A 22960-nucleotide genomic window follows, 5' to 3' on the forward strand; every position below is an offset into this window, starting at 1 on the left:
GAGCAGAGCTCAGCAGGACTGTCATAGTCATTTGAGTTGTCATTCAGGCACCGAATGGCATCTTGTAACAAATGCACCACTAGCACTGCTGTGGTGACATCCCATCCCATCCCAGCTTCATGCAAAAGAGATTATACTGCATTAGCAATGGCTTGCTCACTGGTGGCCAGCCCTTGCTGCAGCCCAAAGGTGAAGCTCCATAGCTCACACAGGCTCACACCTGAGCCACTCTTAACAATGCTGTTTGGCAGCAATATTTATCACAGTCTGGGGAGAAATGGCAAAGGGACCACTTGGTCATTACCTGGTTGTACTGAGGCAGCTGGTTTATGGCTGGGATGGGTTTCATGCCAGTATTGATGTGACCTGGCCATCTTCCTCTCAACTACTCCAAGTTGTGGCAGATAATGAAGGCTGCATGTCATGCTCTAGTAATAAAAGATGCTATCTCTGGATTAGACTTTCCCATTGGAAAGTCTTTGAGAGGGAGAAAAAACACATCTAACGGTAGCCTCTGTCTGCAGTGAAATATGGGAGATACATCCACCTGACATGATTGTTTACTCCCAGACACTGCAAGCTCTGAGCTCATATTTATCACTCCCATAACACAGCACAATTTAGTTGATTAAACTCCATAATATCATGTTATATAGCTGGTGCTGAATGCAGTAAGGGAGCTGCTTTCACCTGATTACTTTGCCAAAACCCTAATTCCTTAGATCTGCAGTTTAGATGTAGATATGGAAAGGGCTATTGAATGAGAGTTTTAGCTTAATAAACAGGCTTTTTGGCTGTTCCAAGACGTCCTCTGATAGCACCAAGACATCAACATGGACTTGCAGATTTGCTTTTAAACCTATTACCAGCTGAAATGTGTGCTAAAAGAACATTTTCCCAAGTGGCATCATGGCTCCCTGGTGACTGGCTGTGCTAACAGGATGAAATAAACTCACCAAGCAGAGCTGATCCTTAGGGCTCAGGCACATGGACTGACTGGGATGCAGGAAGGTGGGAGCTGGATCAGATCAAGGGTCTGAGCAGCTCTTTCCAGCAGCAGCATCCCTGGCTGCCTGAGGAAGGGGACAGGCTGAACGTGTAATCCTTTCACAATCGTCTTCATTTTGCATGATGAATAGCTCAGGGCATTTCCTGAAGTGGATATCATTCTTGTCCATTAAATAATTTCCAGTGAATTTCTCATTCAAGGTCTTGCCCAGGCCCTCCAGGAGACACTGGCACCCACACAGCCTGGGCAGTGAGTCCCATGAGTCTGCTGCCTGCTGCATGACGAGCAAATCCTGTTAATCCAGGAGGGTTTTGTTGCCTTTTCCTTCTTGCACAAGTGATCACAGTTCACCTTCTCAGTGCCACTGATCATGCTGCTGACACAAGTTGGTAATTGCTGGCTGTGTGCAGCTGCTTGGTGGCAAAGGGTGGTAACAGAGTTTAGCCTTAGGCTAAGCAGTAAATAGGCTCAATTAGTTTAAATTTGCTCTGGGCTAAGAACTTGTACCCAGATAACCACCACAAGTCAGCTAAAATACTAAGCTGGGTGTCTAGAACCTAAAATATGTATATAAATACACATGGCAGCCTCATATTCTCTTTCCTTATTTCCTCATAACACTGGTTTCCACTTATAAATACTAGTCCTTACCAGACCTGTCTGACAGCAAGTTTAATTTAAGCCTTGGATAAACATCATGCTCAGGTTTTGTTCAGCAAAAATGTTCTTGCTTTTCCCCACAGAAAGAAGGAAAACTGTTGTTTAAATCATAACATATGTTGTCTACATTGTTCTTGCATTAGTCATGTGAAAAGCATCTCCTATCTAAAACTTCACACAATTCAGCATGACAGTTTGTTGGGTGGGTAGAGTATTTATTACTGCTGAGATCCAGGATATAGCTATCCTTTGAATATATGCCTGCTCCCTATATATAATTTATATAAATTGGCTGTGGCACTGCCTAGAAATTCCTGGCTCTATTTCTTTTAAATGAGTAGTAGGGTCAGGGGTCAAGTATGTTTTTTGTCAGATGTGTGAGGGACTTTGGGTATTAAATAAAAATGTGTTTGTATTTACCGCTACTCTGGGGCTTCAGATGTTGATCGTTCTTTCTTTACCTCTTTTCTGGCTTTTTTGGACTAAATGGCTCTCTACCAATGGCCTGTGGAAGGCTTGGCCTCACACTGGCCCACCCCATTGCTCCTCGCGTCCTGAATATGTGGAGCATGCTTGGTGTTCTTTTCCTGATCTTCAAAATTATCAGTCTCAATCACAGAATCACAGAATCACAGAATCACAGAATCACAGAATCACAGAATCACAGAATGGTTTGAGATGGAAGAGACCTTAAAGAACATCTCATTCCACCCCTGCCATGGGCAGGGACACCTTCCACTATCCCAGGCTGCTCCAAGCCCCATCCAGCCTGGCCTGGGACACTGCCAGGGATCCAGGGGCAGCCACAGCTGCTCTGGGCACCCTGGGCCAGGGCCTGCCCACCCTCCCAGCCAGCAATTCCTAATTGCCAAGAGCCCAAAATCTGTGCCTGCCCTCTGGCAGTGGGAGCCATTGCCTGGGTGCTGTCCCTGCAGGCCTTGTCCCCAGTCCCTGTGCAGCTCTGCTGGAGCCCCTGGAGGCCCTGGCAGGGGCTCTGAGGTGTCCCTGGAGCTTCTCTTGTGCAGCTCAACAGCCCCAGCTGTGCCAGGCTGGCTCCAGAGCAGACGGGCTCCAGCCCTGGCAGCAGCTCCGTGGCCTCCTCTGCGCTGGCTGCAGCAGCTCCAGCTCCTTGTGCTCATATTTGGGGTCAATGACAACACCACATGAGGTGCCCCATCAAGGTGAGTTAGGGGAAATGCTAACCATCAAAAGTCTTCCTTTTCCTTGCCATATCAAGATGCCAACTGCCCGCCTGTATTTCAGGATAAAATTCATTTAAATGCCTTGCCCATTGTGTTCACTGTGCCATGCACCACAGCTCAGCTTCTCCCTTGGTGCAGCCTTGCTGCAGTGGCTTTGCTCCCAGTTCTCATCTTTTGTTTATCCTTTCACTGAAATTTGACTGCAGTGGGGTGTTCAGAGTTGAAGAGACAGTAATTGCCATGGCAAGCCTATCAGGAGGTCTTTAAATTGCAAACACCATGTTTTCATCCTCTGGAAAAGCACGCCTGTTTTATGGTCCCACTTTAATGCTTTTAAATGCCATTTTCCCCACAAAAACTGCTGAGTGACATCTCTGTATGAGACATAAAGGAGGAATGAAGCCCCCATCTAATTTCTCTAACTTCACTAAAAATGATTAGGGAGGAAGTTGTTGCTCATTTGAAAACAGGCAGTTTAAAGACTTCACAACTGCAATTTCAAGGAACTTGCTCCTGATTTTTTTAGATATTTAGAGCTCACCAGTGAGATTCTGGTAACAACAAAGTGATATGAATGAAATTTAGTTTTAATTTTGCTCCATGTCTTTTTATCTTGCCACTGTTTACCTTGAGATACTGATGTTCAATCTAATATATTTAGACTCCCTGAGCAAATTTAATCACTTCCAGGCTCCCCATCTCCTGATCTCAGATAGGCACTATGTATTTTCTCATATCTCAGTTCATTTACTTCTACATTTATGCAAGATCGGTATCTGTAGGTCTGTAGAAATGCTGGCTTTCTAAATGTAGGCCTCAATTTTTTTTCAATTTTTTTTTTAGTCTGCTATATGGACTAAATCACCACTCTGGAAGAATGACTGAAAGTTTCTCAGTATCTCGGTAACAGAACTATTTACCTAGAAAAAGGCTGGTTTCCCTCCTTTTTTATGTGGTTTTTTTGTGTGTTTGTTTGTTTGTTTGTTTTTGACTGTTTTGGATGCCTTTTTCTCCATGGAACAAGGAAGTATGGGAAATCTGGACTTAGCTCCCTCATCTGCCTGAGTAGATTTGAACCCAGGTGATAAGCAGTCTGTCTAAAGTAATTAATTTCAGATTCTTGATTATCTCTGTTGCCATCAACCAAGGAGAGCCAGGAAGAGTCTAATTATGGATAAACCAGACTTTTCTGTGTTGTGGGAGCAAAGACAACAATAAATACCAAGGTTATGGAGCCAAACTTCTTTGCCTTAACAGGGCCTTTCTCTCAATTCACCAACTGCCCTGACATTGTCCAGCAGAGTTTTAAATAGCCCAGCTGCCCCAGTGACTCCTTTTGGGTGGCTCTTCCAAAAGAGAAAGTATCTTATTCCCTTTTTCAGTTGGACTCAAGTCAAAACAGTTTATATAACCTTGGTTTTCCTTTCCTTTCTTTGAAGGAATTACCTTTTCCAGGAGCAGTGTCTTGATTCAGATGTTAAATTGCCCAGGCCTTGAACTCACAGCACACAGCCATTCCAGAGGTCTGGTTCTGCAATTCATGGACATGATTCCAAGCCTTTGGGGCACTTGTAGGTCATAAATTATTTTTTTTAAAAACCTAAAGAACTGTCTTTTTTTAGCCCTTTGTAAGGATTTACTCAGCTGTCAGGCCCGAGAAGGGCTTTTCTAAGCCCTCCCTCTCAGCTCTGGACTGTTGCCTCATAAACTCTGCTGATCCTCAGGGCAGATTTGTTGAAGAGTTTCTACTTTAAACAAAAAGTGAGAGGACGAGAAATAGATGTGTAAAACTGCCCAAGGAGAGGAGAGTCCATCACACTCTCAGTTTTGCTGGTGGCTCAGTACAGAGGAGGACAATGGCAACTCCTGCACATCTTTCTGCGTGCATGGAACAACTCTACAACTCAGACCGGGCTCAAGTGGGCGTGCAATCTGCAGACTTGCAGCATGTGCCATGGCTGATTAGTCCTTCAAATTGTCCAAATTTAGCCTCAGCACCTTGGGAGATCCTAGCACTGACCCACAGAGCCCCCCCTCATATCCCCTGCACCTTCTTCTCTTTTCAAGGCCAGGTTTTTCACCCGAAGGTGTTGTCACAAAGATAAGGATTTCACCCAGTGAGGATTATGAGGCCCTGGCACAGAGGAACTGTGGCTGCCTCACCCCTGGAAATGTCAAAAGCCAGGCTGGGCCTGGAGCAGCCTTAGATGGTGGAAGGTGTCCCTGCCCATAGCAGGGGTGGAATGGGACGAGTTTTAATCTCCCATCCATCCCAAACCATGCCATATTTCTGTGAAAGCTGTGCTACAGGTGTTAACAGCTTAACCAAGAGATATTGTCAAGGTGTCACAGTCCAGAAATGACATGAAGCAGAAAAACCATGTAAGGAATTCAAATTGCAGACCCACAGAGAACACAAAGACTTTGGTGTTGACCTTGTGCATTCATTCCTTTCCAATCTCGTGAATTGCAGAACCTTTCAGAAGGAGCCCAAAAGGACAGATGTAGCCTTAGAATTATCATTTCCGTAAAAGCTTCTCTTTTCTACATGCCTCTTTTGCTCCTCTTGGGGACAAATTATCCTGCATCCCTTTTAAAAGCTTTTGCTTCAAGTATCCCTCTATAAAATACAAAATTTCCTTCAATCACAAGAACATAATCTGAGAAATTGTTCCATCTCCAGTCTGAGTTGTTAAGTGTTTTTGCACAGGAGTAGTTCATCTGTAAGATGAGAGGGCTGGAGGAGTGGAGTGTGTCTGAGGGTAATTTATGGGTGGTTTTGACCTGAGTCAAATCCTGAGCTCTGAACAAGTTGCAGAGACAACAGAGGAGAGGGGGCGCAGGGCACCTACTTTCTAAAACTATCCCAAGTGTTAATCTTCTGCTTTCTCAAAGACTGTGAGAGGTTTTTTTGCATTGCCTGTCTGCCCTGATGAGAAATGTTGTGGTGTGAACCAACATGAGCCTAAAGGAAGGATATACAAAATGGATCTATTTTTATTCTGCCACTGGCTTGCTGAATGACCTTGTGTAAATCGCATCCCTGTACCTCATTTTCAATTATGTAAATTAGCAATAAAAATTATTCACCTTCCTAGAGTGTTTTGAGACGTACTGGTGCACATCTAGATGCTATGATTTTAACACCTCACAATTAATGCTCCATTTCTAGTGGTTTGAAGCTGCTATCAAAACTCCCACCATTCGTGGGTGATGCCTCGTGAGGTGGGGTTTAGGGATGAATGCTCACCTCACCAGGCAGGGGACAAAAAAATGTCAGAGGATGCAATGATGAGCTGTCTGTGCTATGGTCGTTACTTCATGCGTCAGAAAACGTGAAAAATTTTAAAAATAAATAAATAAAAAATGCATTTAAGGGGCTGAGGAGTGCTGGTTGGTGGCTGTGAATGGCTTGGCAGCAGCAATTCTTCACTGGCCCTTGAGCAGTCAATGTCCCTAGCAGGAGGGATTTTTTACTCCTGTGGAAACATAAGCACCAGTTATGACTACTATTATCCTTGATCAGACATCAGCTGCTTCCAAAACCAAACCTGAAGAGATGTTGCTACAGAAAGCTAAGGGATAGAGAAGATAGTCAATTAATATGGCTGGAAAAAGTGGAGACTTCCATGGATGTGTGTGTATCCAAGCATGGATGTGGCTCTGACAGCAGATCCCACCAGGTCTTTGTTTGCCAGGAATAGTTAATATTCGCTAAAGCAAGCTCAGGGACCAGGTGCCTGCTGAGCAGTGAACCCACCACACTTGTTTCACCCCCTTTTTTTCTCCCATCCTCCCATGTTTCTGCAGGTGTCAGAATGCTTTAATATTCTAGGGGTGAGTGCAGGCAAGTCATGGCTGTTCCTGAGAGAGGCAAAAGAAGCTTCTGGTGCTGCAGGCTGGGGTTTTAGCTAAATGAAGCAGTAATGTCATTATCTGTGTTTCATCTGTGCTTCTATAGTCAGCCTCAATTGTGCTAATCACTGCAGAAATGGGTGACAAGGAGCTTACAATCCAACCTGTCCAATGTCAGGAAAGCACAGACTTCCAGCATCACCTGGGGAAAAGGAAAGAAGGTCCTGTCAGGGCCTTTCAGGTGGTCCCAGCCCAGAATCCCCCAGCGGCCAGCTTGGATCCTTTTAGGAAAGAGGATAAATGAGATAAATAACTGTTCTTGTGGATAAGGACATTTGGGGAACAGAATACATTTCCCTAGATCACACTAAATTATACAGAGTCAAGCAAGCAAAGTGATTCTTTTTTCCCCAAAGCTCTTCTCTTCCTCTAATTACATTTGAAATGTTTTGCATGCTATTGAAAATGTCACTTCCAGCTGCAGACCATTAAGGAGCCTACGTGGCACTGCCTTGGGTTTTATTAAGGCAGGTTTGTTGCTGGGGATTTCAATGGCAGCAAAATGAGGCCTGGGGTGAAACACCTTTTGTTACAAATGTTGAACACTTGTTTTGGTGGTAGGGGACCTTTCACAAAGGCACAGTGCTCGCCAAATTATTTTAAAGACCAAGGGATGAATAATGGGGCAGGAACTACTCAGATGTGTTCTTCTGCCCCAAAGCATTAATGGAGGCAAATGTAGTGGTCCTGGTTTGTACTGGGCTCACAGCAGAAATTTGTGCAGCTGATGTTTTCCTGAGCACTTGTTTTCCTGGTACTGCTGCTTGAAGTGCCAACAGGACACAGTCAGGTCTGCTCTGGTTTTTTCTGCAATCATCCAAAACTGAGTGATGGAGCAGCTCTGGCTCGGTGGATCAGAATCAGGGACAGTGTCCAGGGAAAGGCTGATGGGCCATTGCTGCAGAGATCCTTCAGTTTCTCCTTGCAGCCAGGCTGTGTGGGCAGTGCTCAGGATTTGGGAAAGTCCTTTCACACTCCTATATCCACATGACCTTTCTGTCTCCTCTTCCTCTTTTGCCTATACTGCTCTATAACCCAGCTTGGGCTGTGGATTTGGTGACTCTGGGGTAGGAGTTTCCTCTCCTATCATTGCTTAGGTGCTGTAGAGTCTCTGAGCCCATTGCAAAAGTCATAGGAACACAAGGGGTAAACAAGATAATAGCCTGAAACCAGGATTTCATGACCTGGAAAGTAGTTCTGCAAACATGACTTGTTCTACTTCTGCTGACGTGATGCCCAGCACACAGAGCCAGCCCAGCAGTGGGAAAGTCTCAGATTTAAACTCTGTGCATCACTGGCCTTTCCATTTTCTTTCCATACCAATGCAAAGAGGAATTTTATAAATACTTTCCCAGTCTGAAATAAAAGAAAAACAATAATTTTTTCTAGTAGAGCAGGGTGCATTTTTCAGACACGAACCAACACTTCCATTTCCACATCAGCTTTTAAATGGTGTTTAATGCTGTGGCAATGAAACCCTTGATGTGACACCACTTCTGGCACAGTGGCACATGGACAGGGTGGGGAGATATGCTGCTATGGATGTATCCAGTACAGCTTTCACCTGGGGTGAGCTATTTCTCCTAGAAATGAAAAGTATTTAGGGATCCAAATACAGGTCTCATAATCTAATTTAAGTCACTAACAATCAGGAATGAAAATGAGAGAAGGCAGATTTTAGTGAGAGAGAAGAGAAATGTTTTTTTCTTTAAAGGAGACAGGAGGATGTTTAGGGGAAGTTGTACCATTTTTCTAGGACTGTCTAATCAGCTCCTTAATTTATGTACCCCTGTGCTGTAAGGGACACCCTGTTGGCATTTGCTTTTCAGTACTGATCCCTGACAGAGCTCAGCACTTGCTCTTTAAATAGCCCAGAGCTGATAAAAGCATTTTTGTGGGGAGGAGCTGGCTTTGTCCTCAGCTCCAACATCTGCAAGAAAGCCAGGTGTGTCCCATCTCTGCCTCTGATAAAAGAGCAGGAATTTGTTGCAGCTTCTTGGAGAGTGTGGCTGCTGGCACCAGGCTGGAGAAGCGGGAGGACAGCAGGTGCATCTCACCCAGTCTCTTTTCTGGCACTGCTGCTTAGCACTGATCCTGACCCCACCATCCTGTTTGCTGCTGGCAGCCAGGCTGAGATCAACAATTTATTCCATCCTGGTCTGCAGGCACTGACATCTCTCACTGCAGAAGGATGGCATGTTTTCTTTCTTTCATGCTGTACTGTTGTCACAATGTAAAGTTTTGATGGAAGCAGGAGCAGCCCCCTGAATATCCTAAAGAGATGTTCACTGAACTTAAATGGAAAAGATCCTAACAAAAGATTAACAGCTGACACTGCCAACATGCGTAGAATAAATTTCCAAAACAGCCCCAAAGAGCAAGTTGCTCCAGTTAAATCACAGTGGGAGCCCTGGAAAACTTCACAGAATTGTAGAATCACGGAATGGTTTCGGTTGAAAGAGACCTTAAAGACAATTGTGTTCCAACTCTTGCCATGGGCAGGGACACCTTCCACTGTCCCAGGCTGCTCCAAGCCCTGTCCAACCTTGCCTTGGACACTGCCAGGGATCCAGGGGCAGCCACAGCTGCTCTGGGCACCCTGTACAATTAAAGCAGATGGAACCAAACTCTTCTCACCAGTGTCCAGTGACAGCACAAGAAGGAATGGGCTTAAACTGAAACACAGGAAATTCCATTTAAAACAAGAAAAGAAAGCTTTTTTTTCTCTGCATGGGTAATCAGACTCTGGCACAGGCCATCCAGAGAGGCTGTGGAATATCCATCCTTGGAGATATTAAAAACCTGGCCACACCTGGCCCTGAGGAACCTGAATTAGCTGAGTTTGCCCTAAGCAAGATATTCTACAGATGAACCTTCCAGGCACAATGACTTTGCAGCTCTGTGCCCCTGAAATTTAAGGGGTGAATGGTGGTGTTGGTTGAGGTCTGTGCCGCATAGCACACAGTTAAATTTCCTAACTTGAAGAAGGTTCAGGAAGCCAAAGCACGAAACAGCAATGGCTGTGAGGCTGGTGAAGAACTGCCAGCACATGGTGTGGAGGCTCACAGTACACAGGAGAAGGGCAACTTGTTGACATAACTCAAAAAATGTACCATCATTTTCTATTCAGGGATAATGAGGATTAATTTTTGCAAATGTAGGAAAGAGGCACACGGCAGTGAATTCCTGGAAGAGCAAGAGCTGTTCAATCTCTCCAGGATGTACATAATAAGTGAGCAGATATGTCTCATCATGAACATAACATTTTTTGTCTGACTAATAGCAGGACTTGAAAGTAGAACTGTCAGAACCTCCCGTCCCCACTGAGGTCAACGAGCGTTCCTGTGATTTTAACAAAGAAATCAGGAAAATATTCTCAAATGCTGTTTTCTATTCCTATGGGGAAAAAACAAACTGAACAAACAAAGTAGCAAGCTAAAAAGGTGTTGTGGCTCCTCAGAAGGCCCCAGGGGAAATGTAAAGTAATTTGGTCATCCATGCTGGAGCATCCATCACTTAACTCCATCCTGTTTTCACATCCAGTCCCAGCACTCATTAATTTGCCCTTGTTCCTTGGCAAGGATGGGAAGTTTCCTTCCATGTGCTGGCTGGCAGGGCTGAAGGAGGAAGTTGTGCTTTACATTCTGACTTCAAATCCAAAGAGCAGAGAACCCCAACCTTAGTGCTTATAAAAAGGATGGGGACAAATGTTTTAGCAGGGCCTGCTGCAACAGGGCAGTGGGGGTGGTTGAAAACTAGAAGAGAGTTGATTTAGATTAGATATAGAAGGGGAAAAATTTTTTACAGTGAGGGTGGGGAGGTTTGGCACAGATTGCCCAGAGCAGCTCTGGCTGCCCCATGCCTGGCAGTGCCCAAGGCCAGGCTGGACAGGGCTTGGAGCAACCTGGGATAGTGGAAGGTGTCCCGGCCCATGGCAGGAGAGCTGACCTTCAACGCTCCCTTCCATTCCTTGATTCCATGATTTATAGCAACTACCAAGGAGAGGTACGTCCCCTACTATGTGCAAACATTCAGACCTTTATTATTTCTGTTGTTTTACCAGGAATTGCCCCAGGCTGGCACTTGGAGTATATTGATGTGATGGACTCTGCCATGGACAAGACGTTTCGGTTCCAGTGCGATCGCTGGCTGGCTAAGGGTGAAGATGATGGGCAGCTCATCAGGGAGCTGGCCTGTGCCAATAATGACATCCTGGAACTGAAGGAACGGACTGGTGAGTTTGGAGTGCCTCTTGTGCCACTTCCTGAGGGACCTCAGAGGTCGTAGGATCCCATGTCCTGCAAGCTGGAGGCTCCCATGCAGGCTTTAGGGGTATTTTGTGTATACACTTCAGTTCAGCAGTGCAGTTCCAGTATAAGAAAGAAACAAAACAGGATTTGTGAGGAAGAAGAAGTTCTCATTCTGGGCTGAAAGCAAAGAGGGGCCCATCTGCAGTGGTTCAGTCCATCAGTGAGCCATGAGAACACATGGATATGATCTCATTAGAAGTAATGTGCTTGAGCCTTTGAGGTGGAAAATAAGTTCAGTCCTTAAAGCTTGGTAAGTAACATTGCTCCAGCTTCCTCCTTAACCGGTTCTGGGCTATGAGCTTAAGAGTCCCAGCTGAATATCACAGCTGAGCTTAACAGCCCATGGCCCTGGATCTGCTCTGGGTAATCCCACTGGGGCCAAGGCAATTACACTACTGTCTGATGTGGTGGGTGACTCAGCCAACAAGAGTTACTTAACCACACTGAGGACATGCAGAGTCCATCTCAAGAACTACTGCAGCAGTGCTCTTCTTCAGGAGCACTGGGGAGACAATAATCACATTACTTCTGTGATTGTGCTCTGCCCCTGAAAAAAAAATCAGCCTTGTGAGTACCATTCTGGGTACTTACAGGCCACCACAGCATCTGAGCACATCCTGTTGGGTGCAAGGACACCCTCTCTCTGATAGGAACAGTACCACAAATTAAGGGGGGGAAAGAAAGAAGAGAAAATATGGAGGATTCAGGCTGTGTTTCAGATGAAGTGCTTAGCACAGCATGGATCTGGACACAGATTGTTCAAGAGGGACCTCAATCATCCTTGTAGGTCCCTCCAACACAGAATATTCTATGATTCTAAGAATAACTCCATCTATTCTTGCTACCCAATTGAACAGGACACATATTTTTCATGTATTCTATCCCAAACCACTTAAAAGTCAAAAGTCCCACAGATTTCAGTGTGTTTCCACCCTTATTTTGCAAATGCTTGCTCTTGTGGGCTGTGATAAATATTAGGAAAGGGGTTTTTAAGCAAAGTGACAGCCAAATGAAGAGATCTTGCAGGCCATCTGCTCTTCCTTTTCTGTTTAACATGTGTGTTAATTATGCTTTAAAGCCTATGAGATTGTCACAGTTACCAGCGACAGAGAGGATGCAGATACAAAGGAAAACATCTGGATCATCCTGGAAGGGAAGATGGGCCGCTCGAAGGAATTCCTCATGGAAAACTCTTCCAAGAAAAGGAGGTTTGAAAGGTAGTAAGCAGGATGGTGGGCCAGAGGAACTCCCCCACCCATTGTGTGTCCTCCCCAAATGCCACCTCTTCTTGCCATAGGGGAGCTGTGTTTGTACCATGCTGCTTCCAAAAAGCTTGATGCCTTCCTACTTGGATTACAGGGAAGATATCAAATGAGTTTCTGGTGGGCAGCCACAGAGTAGATTTTAAAACAGCAAGAAAAAGGCATTTGGCAAAAGGAAATGCAGATGTTGCCTCTGTGTGTGTGTGTGTGTGTGTGTGTGTGTCCTTTTGTGTCTGTACATACAAAGAGGCTCCTGGCCAGGCCCCAGGGAGGCCGTGTGGATTTTGAGCTGGGAGGAGCAGGAGGAAGCTGGAGGTGGTTTTAGTTCCTTTTACAGCATCTCACTGGGAGTGGGAATCAGAGAGAAAGTAATAATAGTTGGAGGCTAGATGTTGTCAGAACCGCTCAGATTTGACTTTGCAGACGGATCCGGGGGCTAAGGCTGTGAGATCACTGTGGTGTGAGGAAAGGCAGGGATCAGCCTCCTGCTGGAGGCACATCCATGGAACAGGGGGCATATTCCTTCTCCCACGTGGGACCAAAGTGCTCCAGGTCTGAGCAGGGTTCTCTGCTTGTTTGAGGACAGGGCACACCCTCCTGAGATGGGGTTCTCACCAAAGTCACGGGCACTGCTGGTGTTCTGCTCATTTGCAGGGAGGAAAAGTGATGGATGACCAAATCACTTTTTCTGGTAAAGGAAGGTGAAATTCTGGCACATGTGGAACACAAAACGAGTGACTGAGACACCACATGAAATATGAAAGATCAGGAGGAACTTCTTGAGCTGATGGTGCCTATGAGGGAGTTAGACATCCCTCTTCATTAGGCACAGTCTGTCCTTGGAGGGACCAAGGGCCAGTCCAAGGAAACAAACCCAACAGATACTCAAGGAACACAACAGGAATCCAGCCAACACTTTTTGTCAGAAACCTAGCAGGCCTGCCCATGGCAGGGCTTCGGAATTAGATGATCTTTGGGGTCCTTTCCAACCCAAACCATTCTGAGATTCTGTGATTTAATTGTTTCTCTGAGCTATTTCCAACTCAAGTTTCAGGAAGGGTGGCTCAACTAGCAAATTTAAAACAGCTATGGTGGGTAGATGTGTAACAGATACAGTATCTGTCAAGAATGAATGAATAAGTGCTGGAGGGGAAATTAGTCATTCTTTAGCTTTATCTATAATGAGGCAAATTGATTTTGTATGTGGAACAGCTCGAGTTTATCCTAGAAAGTCCTAGTGGCAACAATTTTAAGTGTCACCCCTAATCAGAGAAAATACTAAATTTAAATATGGAAATTATACTTTGTGTTGGATGATTGTAGGTTAAATCAAATGACTGTAAATGAAGGCTTATCTTCGATCTTCCATAGCCATGTGCAAATTACTTAATGTCCATATGAGGCAAGTCTCTGGCAGCCTCCAGGATGCTGAAACTGCTCCCTGTTTCCTGCAGGGGAGCAACTGACACATTCCAGTTTTCTTCAAAGAACGTTGGTGATATTGCAGCCATCTGTGTTGGTCACTGCCCAAAGGATGGGAAGAAGTCGTCTGCAAAAGCTGATGTCTTCTGGCATGTCCAGGAGATCACTGTGACAGAGATGGAGCTTTGCAACAAGTAAGTGCCTTCTCACCTGCAAGGAGCTGCCCTGGGAGGACACAGGGGAGCTGAGCAGCTCTGCACACATCCTCCTGAAGCATTTCAGGCTTAGGAAATAACAGAAAGTCTTGTTTTCTGTTATGTAGTTTGGTGTATCAGGTGTAGAACGTCCTTGTCTGACTTTCCTGCACAATTTCTGAGCTGTTAGAGAGGGTGCTTGCAGGTAACTTTATAAACAAGTTGGCTGGGGTGAGTCTCACAGCCAGGATGTGAGACTCACATCATGGAAAACCAGAGTGGCTGAAATTTAATTGTAGGGTACTCTGCACAGACTGGTCTTTAAGTAAGTCTTGTGAAAGATCTCCTGGAAACGAGAGTAAGAAAAAGGCTGAGCCTCTGATTCCAACTAGTTTGGATAAGAGATCCTCCTGGTCTGGTCCAGAAGGCCACACATCACTGGAAAGGCTGCAGTCATGCAGCTCAACCATGCCTGAAGAGCCCTGAGCATGGTCAGGTCATGCACACTTGGATCTGAGTACCATCTTTGGAAGGGGAGCAGATTCCACGGGAGCAGAGGAGATCACCCATCTGCAGAACACACTGCACTTCAGTAAAACAGTCCATGACATTAATTGTGGATTTCTTCTCTTCTCCACGATATTTCCACTGCTGCTAAAGAATTTAACTACGAAGAGTTTGTTCCAGCTGAGACAATTGAGTGTTTAAGAAGAAATCCTTGAAGTGGTGGGGTTTTTTTTTTTAGAAGCTAAGAGTCTCTCCTAGCAAATTAATCAGCCAGCTGAAGAGCCTTAATAATATTTGCTGAATGAAAACTCAGTCAATTGCATACTAAAACATGGTCTTTTCTCCTGGTGGGGAAAAGCCTGCAACCCTCTAAGTCCAGCTGTGCAATCAGATCCGTGCACTGAACTCATTGGGAGCATGCTGAAACTGCTGGGACAGTGTGCTGTGAGGGGGCCAAAGGTTTTCTCGTAAAATCTCATTTTTAGAGATTGTTTTAAATTAAAGAGGGCAGCCAGAAGGTGTGGGTAAAGCCCGCAGTCGGTCCTTGCACTGGAGCAGGGCTCCAGCTCTGCAGAGGCAGCACTTTGCAGTGGCGTTTGCAGTGCACACAAGCAACCGGAGAGCTTGCACCATGAGAACAAGTACTCACTTCAGGTATTACCCATCCCAGATATCAAAAAACCTACCCAGACAAGCCAAAGACCAAATTTAAAGAATTGCCAGATTGTTGCAGCAATAGTTTTGAATTATACCAGGATTTTTCCTTTCTTAGTACATAAAAAGATAGTATTTAAAGATTTTCCTTGCATATTTCAGGGCTTTAAAGGTATTTTTTTTCTTTTTGCCCCTTGTGAAGATTGGCATGCACCATTTTACTTCCAGACCATGAGATATTACACAGCTGAGGAAATCAGTCTGCAGCATTGGGCATCCTCTCCATCACACTCTCATGCAGTTTTTCTGCCCCTGTGCCTAAAATTTTGTTCCTCCTGGAATTTCTCATCTACAAAGCTTCTTCCCAGGGAATAAGCACTTCACTTTGTCTGCAGAAAATGCCAAGAGTATAGGAAGTGTTTAAGAAACACCATACAGCTGGATTCACAGTGATCCTTCCTGCAGGTGTTTATTTTACACGCGCACTGCAATCCAGCCACGCTCCATACAGGAGGACCTGCTGCATTTCAGTGAAGGTGGGGGAAGAGGCAGAAGCTCATTTGGAACTGATCTGCATCACTGGAAATTAAATACATCATTAAAAGTAGAGTGCTCCAGCCCCTGGCTGAGTGCCAGCTAAGAGGCAATTTATGGATGTGCTTGGTGTTACCTGCACATCACCAGAGACAGCACTGCAGGAACAGGGGCTGTTGGCATCTGGTACCTCTCATTCCACTGTTTCCATTTTTTTTGTTCCCTGCTGAGGTTGAGACGGGTGATCTAGAAAGGACAGGGGAGATTTAAACCTCTTCCATCTTTCCCGTTCCTTTTTTTTTATGCCTTTTTCCTGCTTTAGCTCTGGGCCTGACTGCTTGTCCTGCCTTGGTGTGTCTGGAACTGGTCACGACATTGCACAGGCTGAAGAGGTGACAAGAGCCACAGAGATCCTTCCCACGTGCAGTGTGTCTGCAGCTGTGTGGGGAGAGCTCAGATTTTTCCAGTTGCAAAGTTCCATCGTGGCTCTCTTTCTAGAGAAATATTCAAGTTCTGGTACATGGAAGGGAAAATGCTGAAAACAGCATTAATATGGGGCAGTTTAGAAGAATTCACACTCCCTAACTTGCTGGCTCCATGTTTGTACCAACAACGTGGTAGAGGGGGACAGGGCCTGTCCCCTGTGCTGGCCCTGCTGAGGCACCTCCAGTGCTGGGGACAGCTCTGGGCCCTCAGGACAAGAGAGACCCTGAGGGGCTGGAGCGTGTCCAGGGCAGGGAACGGAGCTGGGCAGGGGCTGGAGCCCCAGGAGAGGCTGAGGGAGCTGGGAAGGGGCTGAGCCTGGAGCAAAGGAGGCTCAGGGGGGCCCTTGTGGCTCTGCACAGCTCCTGACTGGAGGGGACAGGCAGGGAGGTTGGGCTGTGCTCCCAGGGAACAGGGACAGGAGAAGAGGGAACGGCCTCAAAACGTGCTAGGGGAAGGATAGATTGGCTATTATGGAAAATTTCTTCATCCAAGGAGCTGTCCAGCCCGGGCACAGCTGCCCAGGGCAGTGGTGGAGTCGCCATCCCTGGAGGGGTTTAAAGGCCGTGTGGATGTGGCACTTTGGGAACACGGGGCAGTGCCGGGGTTGGGTAGCACTTTGACTCGATGATCCTAGAAGGCTTTTCCAATACAAACAATCCCACAATTCTCTCACATTTGCCCCACAGAGCGGCAGTCCGTGCCACTAACCTGCCTCTTATTCCCCACACCAGGTACTACTTCAGGTGCAACGCGAAGATCCCTCTGCGCTACAAGCGGCGAGACTACAAAGTCTTCGAGTGTGCCAAGGTCACCGAGAGCTTTGCCAGCAAAGCCCGGAGCCTGGTGCCAGTGAAATACGAGACCATCGTGGTCACGGGCTTCGAGAAGGGCGCGGGCACCGACGCCAATGTGTTCATCACCATCTACGGCCTGAACGGCGACTCGGGGCGGCGCGCGCTGAGGCAGAAGTTCAGGAACCTCTTTGAGCGAGGCAAAACCAACAGGTTTTACCTGGAAACGCTGGACATGGGGGAGCTGAAGAAGGTGAAGATTGAGCACGACAACAGCGGGCTGGCTCCGGGCTGGCTGGTGGAGAGGGTGGAGATCACCAACTCGGCCACTGGCGTCACCACCATATTTCCCTGTGGGAAGTGGCTGGATGAAAACCGAGGGGATGGGTTAATCTGTAGGGATCTTTTTCCTAGGTACTGAGGAGGGTTTTGGTCCCTTCTGTATGCATTTTTTTTTTCTCATTATACTGTTTTATATTGCCTTTTTAATACACTGCCTTTTGTATTGAGATATTTTTAGTAGCAAGATGTTCTTCCTGGGTTAACATTTTGTAAAAGTAATGTTGCTTTTTTTTTAAAGTGCACATAAAACTGTTAATTAAATGAATGCATTTATTGGTTATTTATGATTAAAACCAGCAGAGATATAAACTTTCCTCTACCAGCTCAGATGTTTCTGCTTTCAGTGCTATGCCTTGACAGTGCTGAGAACACCCACTGACCTACTCCACTGATAGGCTCCACTTTTAGATAGGCATAGAGGTTAAGCTAATTGAGACACTTTTATTTAAGAAAATTGAGCTTTGAGATCCCAGTTTTTTCCCACTTCTGGCAACTGCAAGCTCTGCATGTCCATACACACATATGGACATTTCCAGAGGGCACCACATCAAAAAACAGCAGGCACAGTAGGATGTTCCTTGGGGAGTTTGGGGAGCATCTGCATTCACCCAGCCAGGTCTCAAGCAGTGGGATCTGGGTGATGTTTTCTGCCATGTGAGCTTTTTCCCCCCCAGGGCAGACTTTGCTCCCTGGTTGAATTCCTACAACTCTGCCAAGAGCCGAGATCTGTGGTTACAGCTGCCAGTGCAAAAGACCTTCCAGATAATGAATTCCGCAGCAAGGAAGCTGTGCTAACTATATAAAGCTGACTCAGGATAATCATACCCTACATGGCCTGAATATCAGCTCTGTTTCAGAGCAACTGCCATTCATTTCAATTTTTTTTTTCCCTTTAATAAGGATTGCTGTTTTGTCTTTTTCTGTGGCTGAGAAGGGGTTTCCCGGAGGCAGTAATGGCCAGTGCTCCTGTCAATGAGCCCTTCCCAGGCATTCACATCTCTACAGGTACCAACAAGAAAATCTGTTCATAAATCATTGCTTCTGGAGCCCTGTCTCTCTCTCTCGGGTGCAAAGCAGCAGGACACGTCCTTAGGAGGAAAAAGGGAGGTGTTTGAGCCATGAGGGCCTTCCTCCTGGCCCAGCCTGGAGAGGACATTCCCTCTGCCATAAGCTGGTTTTAAACAAGAACTTTGCAAGAATAGGGATCAAAGGGGTCAAGAGTGGGCTCAACCCACCAAGCCCACCCATCCCACCAGTTCCTGGGTTGAGGATGATGCTTCTACTTCTGCTGGGACCGTGCCTGGATGTGCCAGGCCACAAGGCAGGACTGTCCCACTGCTCAGTCCCTCACTGCTCATGGGCAAAGGAGGCCCAGCAAAGCCTGGTGATGCTGAGACAGGAGTCAGAAGCATCTTAGAAATGCTGTCTATTGCTCAGAGGTATTTGAAAGCTCCTAACCCACTAAAGCCCTTCCAGAGAAGTTCTGGATTTCTGTTTCCCACAGCAGGCACCACCAAAGAGACATGACCTTATATCACGGCTGTCTGTGAAAGCTCACAAATAATAGCCCAGACTAATTCATTTTAGAAACCTTTATGGTAACTGATGGTTCTGGAGCAGAGCAAGTTGCTTAAATGAGCCCAGTAATCAACCTCATCAGGGATCAGCTACTCACTGAGAGGAATAATAATAGCAGCCTTTGATGGCTGTGTTCTCTCTCCTCATGGCAGACTGGTGTGCCCAGCCCTTAGCAAGGAGCTGGGAGCTCACAGGAGGAGCAGAACAGGCCTTAGGAGGGCTGCAGGTGATTGCTAGGGTCTGATTGCATCCCTAGGACCCTGCTGGGATAGAGTTCAGATTCCCTGGATACCCAGGGGGTCCCATGAGTGGAGTCTGGTGCATCTGGGTTTGCTGTTCTTGCGCAGTGTCATTGCAGTTCTCCAGTAGGTGTTTGAAGCAAAATAAGGGTCAGGCTTTTGATCTCCCTGCATTCCCTCCCACCCAAGTTTAACCAGCACTGCGGAAAAAAAAAAATCCTCTCCTGTCAAGAAGTTTGACCCCTTTTCAGACAAATGTGTGCTGCTGTGAAATAGGAGTTTGTCCCTGTCCAGTGCTGCAGTCCCAGCATTTCCAGCCGGCTCCAGTCACCCCCTACTTGGTACAGGGTGGGGGGAAAGATGCTTTTAGAGCATCAATTTAACCCCTGCCATCCCCTGGGCAAGCCCACTGTGCTGGTACTTGCTTCCATGGCCAGGTTGGACAGGGTTGGAAGCAACCCCTGTTCTAGTGGAAGGTGCCCCTGCCCATGGCAGGGAGTGGGAACAAAATCTTTGAAGTCCCTTCCAGCCCAAACCATTCAGCGTGCCCATGAGGATTCTATGGTTCCATGATTCTTCTACGATTCCAGCCCTGAGGAGCAGTGAGGCAGCTCCTGACCCACACACCATCCCTCCCTGGGGGAAGGAGGAAAGATAAATTCTTACCTTGCGTGTGAAATGTGCTCACATCTGGGGGGAATCACAGGTGGCAAGTGGCAAGAAACATGGGCTGAGGCACAGCTGAAGCAGGAATTAATATCTTCAGGGTGACCAAACCACTGTGCAGGTGGGAGATGGGTTTGTAGGTACCTGGGGTCATCAAGGCCTCCTGCCATCCCTGGACAGGCTTATTCAGCACCAAAGCTCCAGGCAAAGCTGCCAGGAGCTGAAAAGGGCCAAGGAGAGTTTGCTGATAGAGGGTCAGCACCCACACTGACTCCAGGAAGGCAACCTTGGCAAAGCATGAAAGAACTCTGCTTTTTTCCACTTCAAACAAGCCCCTCCTTAGTGCAAAGCTCAGCTCCACCCTGGCTCTGGGGAATCCCTCCGTTGCTACAACAGCTGCTGCAGAACTAATAAGGCAAGAGTGGAGTTTTTCCAGAGGCTGGATTTGCGTTAAACTGCTAGATTCAACACTTTCTTGGACAAGTGGAGATCTAGGGAGGAGAAAAGCCAAAATTTTCCTAGTCCTGTGCCTTTTGCAGGGCTTAGTCAATCTTTTCCTGGAGGCCAAGCAGCCCAAGGCTGGTATGTCGGGCAGATAAAAAGCTCCTGCTCTCACCAACAACCTCTACCTTCTTTTTTTCTCACTTTATTTCCTAACTGGTAGCATTTTAATGCACATTCCTTCATCCTAAAACAACAAGGTAAATAAGAAGCAAGAGCAAAGGACAAGATTGGTAGCACTCAGTGTGAGTCTTCCAAACCTGGCTGTCCCATTGTATTTGTGTTCTCCACCATTTTGGGACTCTGATGAAGTTCTGTGTTTACCAAATTTAGGCTTACCAAAGCACTGGGGTGCTGCCAGTGAAAACAAGCATAAACAAGGAGTACTTAGCAGTGTTTCATGCTGAAGGACTAGTTGCCTCTTGGTGCAGGACACAGAAAATTATTTGCAAATCTCTTTGAAATTGTTGCTAAGCATTTTTGGTATCATCCTATCCCTGCATGAACCCTAGGCTCATGAAGGGGCAATGACTGAGAGATGTGAAGTATCTTATATTCTGTGTGTAGAAAATACCTTATAATCTTCCTTGCCCCTTCCTTATGTCTAGAGGCCAATTCTAAAGTAGAAAAGAGCTAAAATGAAAAAAAAAGAAAAAAGAAAAAAAAGAAATTTATTAATGGGGTTGTACAGCTCTGAGTTGCAGCCTGTGGGCCAGCTGCAGATTTAGGCACCACAAAACATTGGATAACACTGGATAAGAGCTCAGTTTCTCAACCCTGGGCAGCTGCAGTGAGAGCAGATGCTGGCAGTGAATAAAGATGTTGCATTTTGGTCCGTGCTGCAGTGCCGTGGTGGGCAGAGCCCCTCTCTCTCCCCAGGCAGGCTCTGTGCTCAGCAGGGCTGTTATCAGATTGTGGCAGCTCCTTTGCTGCTCCAGCTCCAAAACAAACCCGATTGCCATCTGCAGCACCTCTCTCAGCGGCGTCACCCTTCTGAAGGACATCAGCAGGATCTCAGTGAGAAACTGAGATTTTCCCCAGCTGGACCAGCGGGTCACTTTTAACCTGTTTTCTGTTTTCTGAGCTTCTAAATGCTTCCTGTAACAAGAGCTTTGTGTGGTGTGAACATGCTTCATCCCTTATGCAGCTTTTGATGGATGCTGGGGGAGCTGGCAATTCCCTTCAGCTACGGGAACCAAATCTCCGTGATCAGCAGCCACTTGTCTCCAAGGCTTATTAAAGTCTAATCACACAGTCCAAGCTGGGCACTGGCCTCAGCTTTTCAGGAGGAGCAGCTGAATCAAGAGTGGGCAGGAGCAGAGAGTGGCACCATTTGTTGCAGGAGGAAATAAGAGCACGGGAGGACCTACAGAACGGATTTTGCAGGATGCAAAATTGGCTGTATGACCCATTGGATTCTACAATGGGTAGCAAAAAGGATTGAAAACACCCTCAAATGTACCTGTATTAGTTTGAAGGGTTTGGGTGGGTTTTTTTTCCTTCCAGTCGGTTTCTCCTTCCTTAGTTATTAAACTGGAGACCCAGGCAGAAGGGAATCCTCCAACAGGAGAGAGGGTGGGACAATCTGTTGATACCTCTGCAGGACTTGCTAGAAATACCTTACAGGCACTGTGTGATGTGTTTCGAGGAGAAATCTCTCTTTAACAGGCAATTTCCTGAAATTCTAGAAAGCCTTTTGGTACCTGATGACCAAACTGGTGCCACAGGCCATCACACACAGCGATGTGCCCAGTGCGGAGAGCCTCACCTCACCTCTGCCATGGGGCCCAGCCACCAGCAGCCTCTGCAAACCAGACGGGCAGAGCATTCTGTACCCCAGCAGTGCTTCTCCTGCACACCAAAGACACAAGCAGCGGATGGAGAATTGATTCCAACCCAAAGAAACCAGAAATGAGCAATAAGTAAAGACCAAGCGACCGCCCTGGCAGGTGGCTTCTGTGTGGCACAGGTGTATAGTTAGCAATGCGGTTTGTTTTATTAGTTATAAATAAAGTACAAAAAGTCCACCAAAAGTGAATCTAAGCATTTACACAATTTCTAATGTCTTTCCATTTCTTCAATGCACTATTGCTTTAATATTAATAATAAATATTTTTCTAGCTTTCTTCTATAAAATAGTCTATGTAGCAAAATGTTGCACAGCACAACAGAACAGCAGTAGGAATACAAAAATGTGGGTGATCCTTTCACCTGCCTGGGTCATTAAAGGAGAGGGGGTTTTGTTTACTCGCTCCTTGTTTTGCTTATCCCTCTTACAGTGACTTTGGGGGGGAGGACAAACAACCCCCCAGTCCCCACACAGCTCAAAATCACAGCTCCAGGCTACAGGGGAGGAGTGTTACAGAGCAGCAAGGTAAAAAACACAGACAGGTTTAAAACCTGGGGTAAGGCAAAGTCAACAAAGCAGCGCAGCACCCTGAAGGGACAGAGAGAAAAGAATTAAGGTACTGTGATTTTGTGCCTTTCTAACCCAACTGAGAATTTCATCCAAAGCCTTTTTGTGGGGAGGATGGCTACTGACTGAGCACATGCATCAAACCCCACTTCTGCCTGTACACAGCTAAATGTCTGCACTAACCGAGCATGGTTATGGCTTAAAGCTTAAAATGTTATCAGAGGTTCTCTAACCTTCTGGCAAAGCTGGAACTCGTGATACTTCAGGAGCCT

General features: G+C 46.3%; 1 protein-coding gene across 1 annotated transcript in view; it reads left to right on the forward strand.

Moving 5' to 3' along the window:
• Window positions 1-17367, forward strand: part of LOXHD1 (lipoxygenase homology PLAT domains 1) — a 79404-nt gene extending 62037 nt beyond the window's left edge. Inside the window, exons 22-25 of the mRNA XM_066569354.1 lie at window positions 10850-11020; window positions 12175-12313; window positions 13813-13974; window positions 16887-17367. Coding sequence (XP_066425451.1) covers window positions 10850-11020; window positions 12175-12313; window positions 13813-13974; window positions 16887-17367 — 953 coding nt within the window. The remainder of the gene's footprint in view (window positions 1-10849; window positions 11021-12174; window positions 12314-13812; window positions 13975-16886) is intronic.
• The last annotated feature ends 5593 nt before the right edge of the window (window positions 17368-22960 follow it).

Source organism: Molothrus aeneus, chromosome Z (genome assembly GCF_037042795.1).
Source record: "Molothrus aeneus isolate 106 chromosome Z, BPBGC_Maene_1.0, whole genome shotgun sequence".
In the NCBI taxonomy this organism is placed as follows: Eukaryota; Metazoa; Chordata; class Aves; order Passeriformes; family Icteridae; genus Molothrus; species Molothrus aeneus.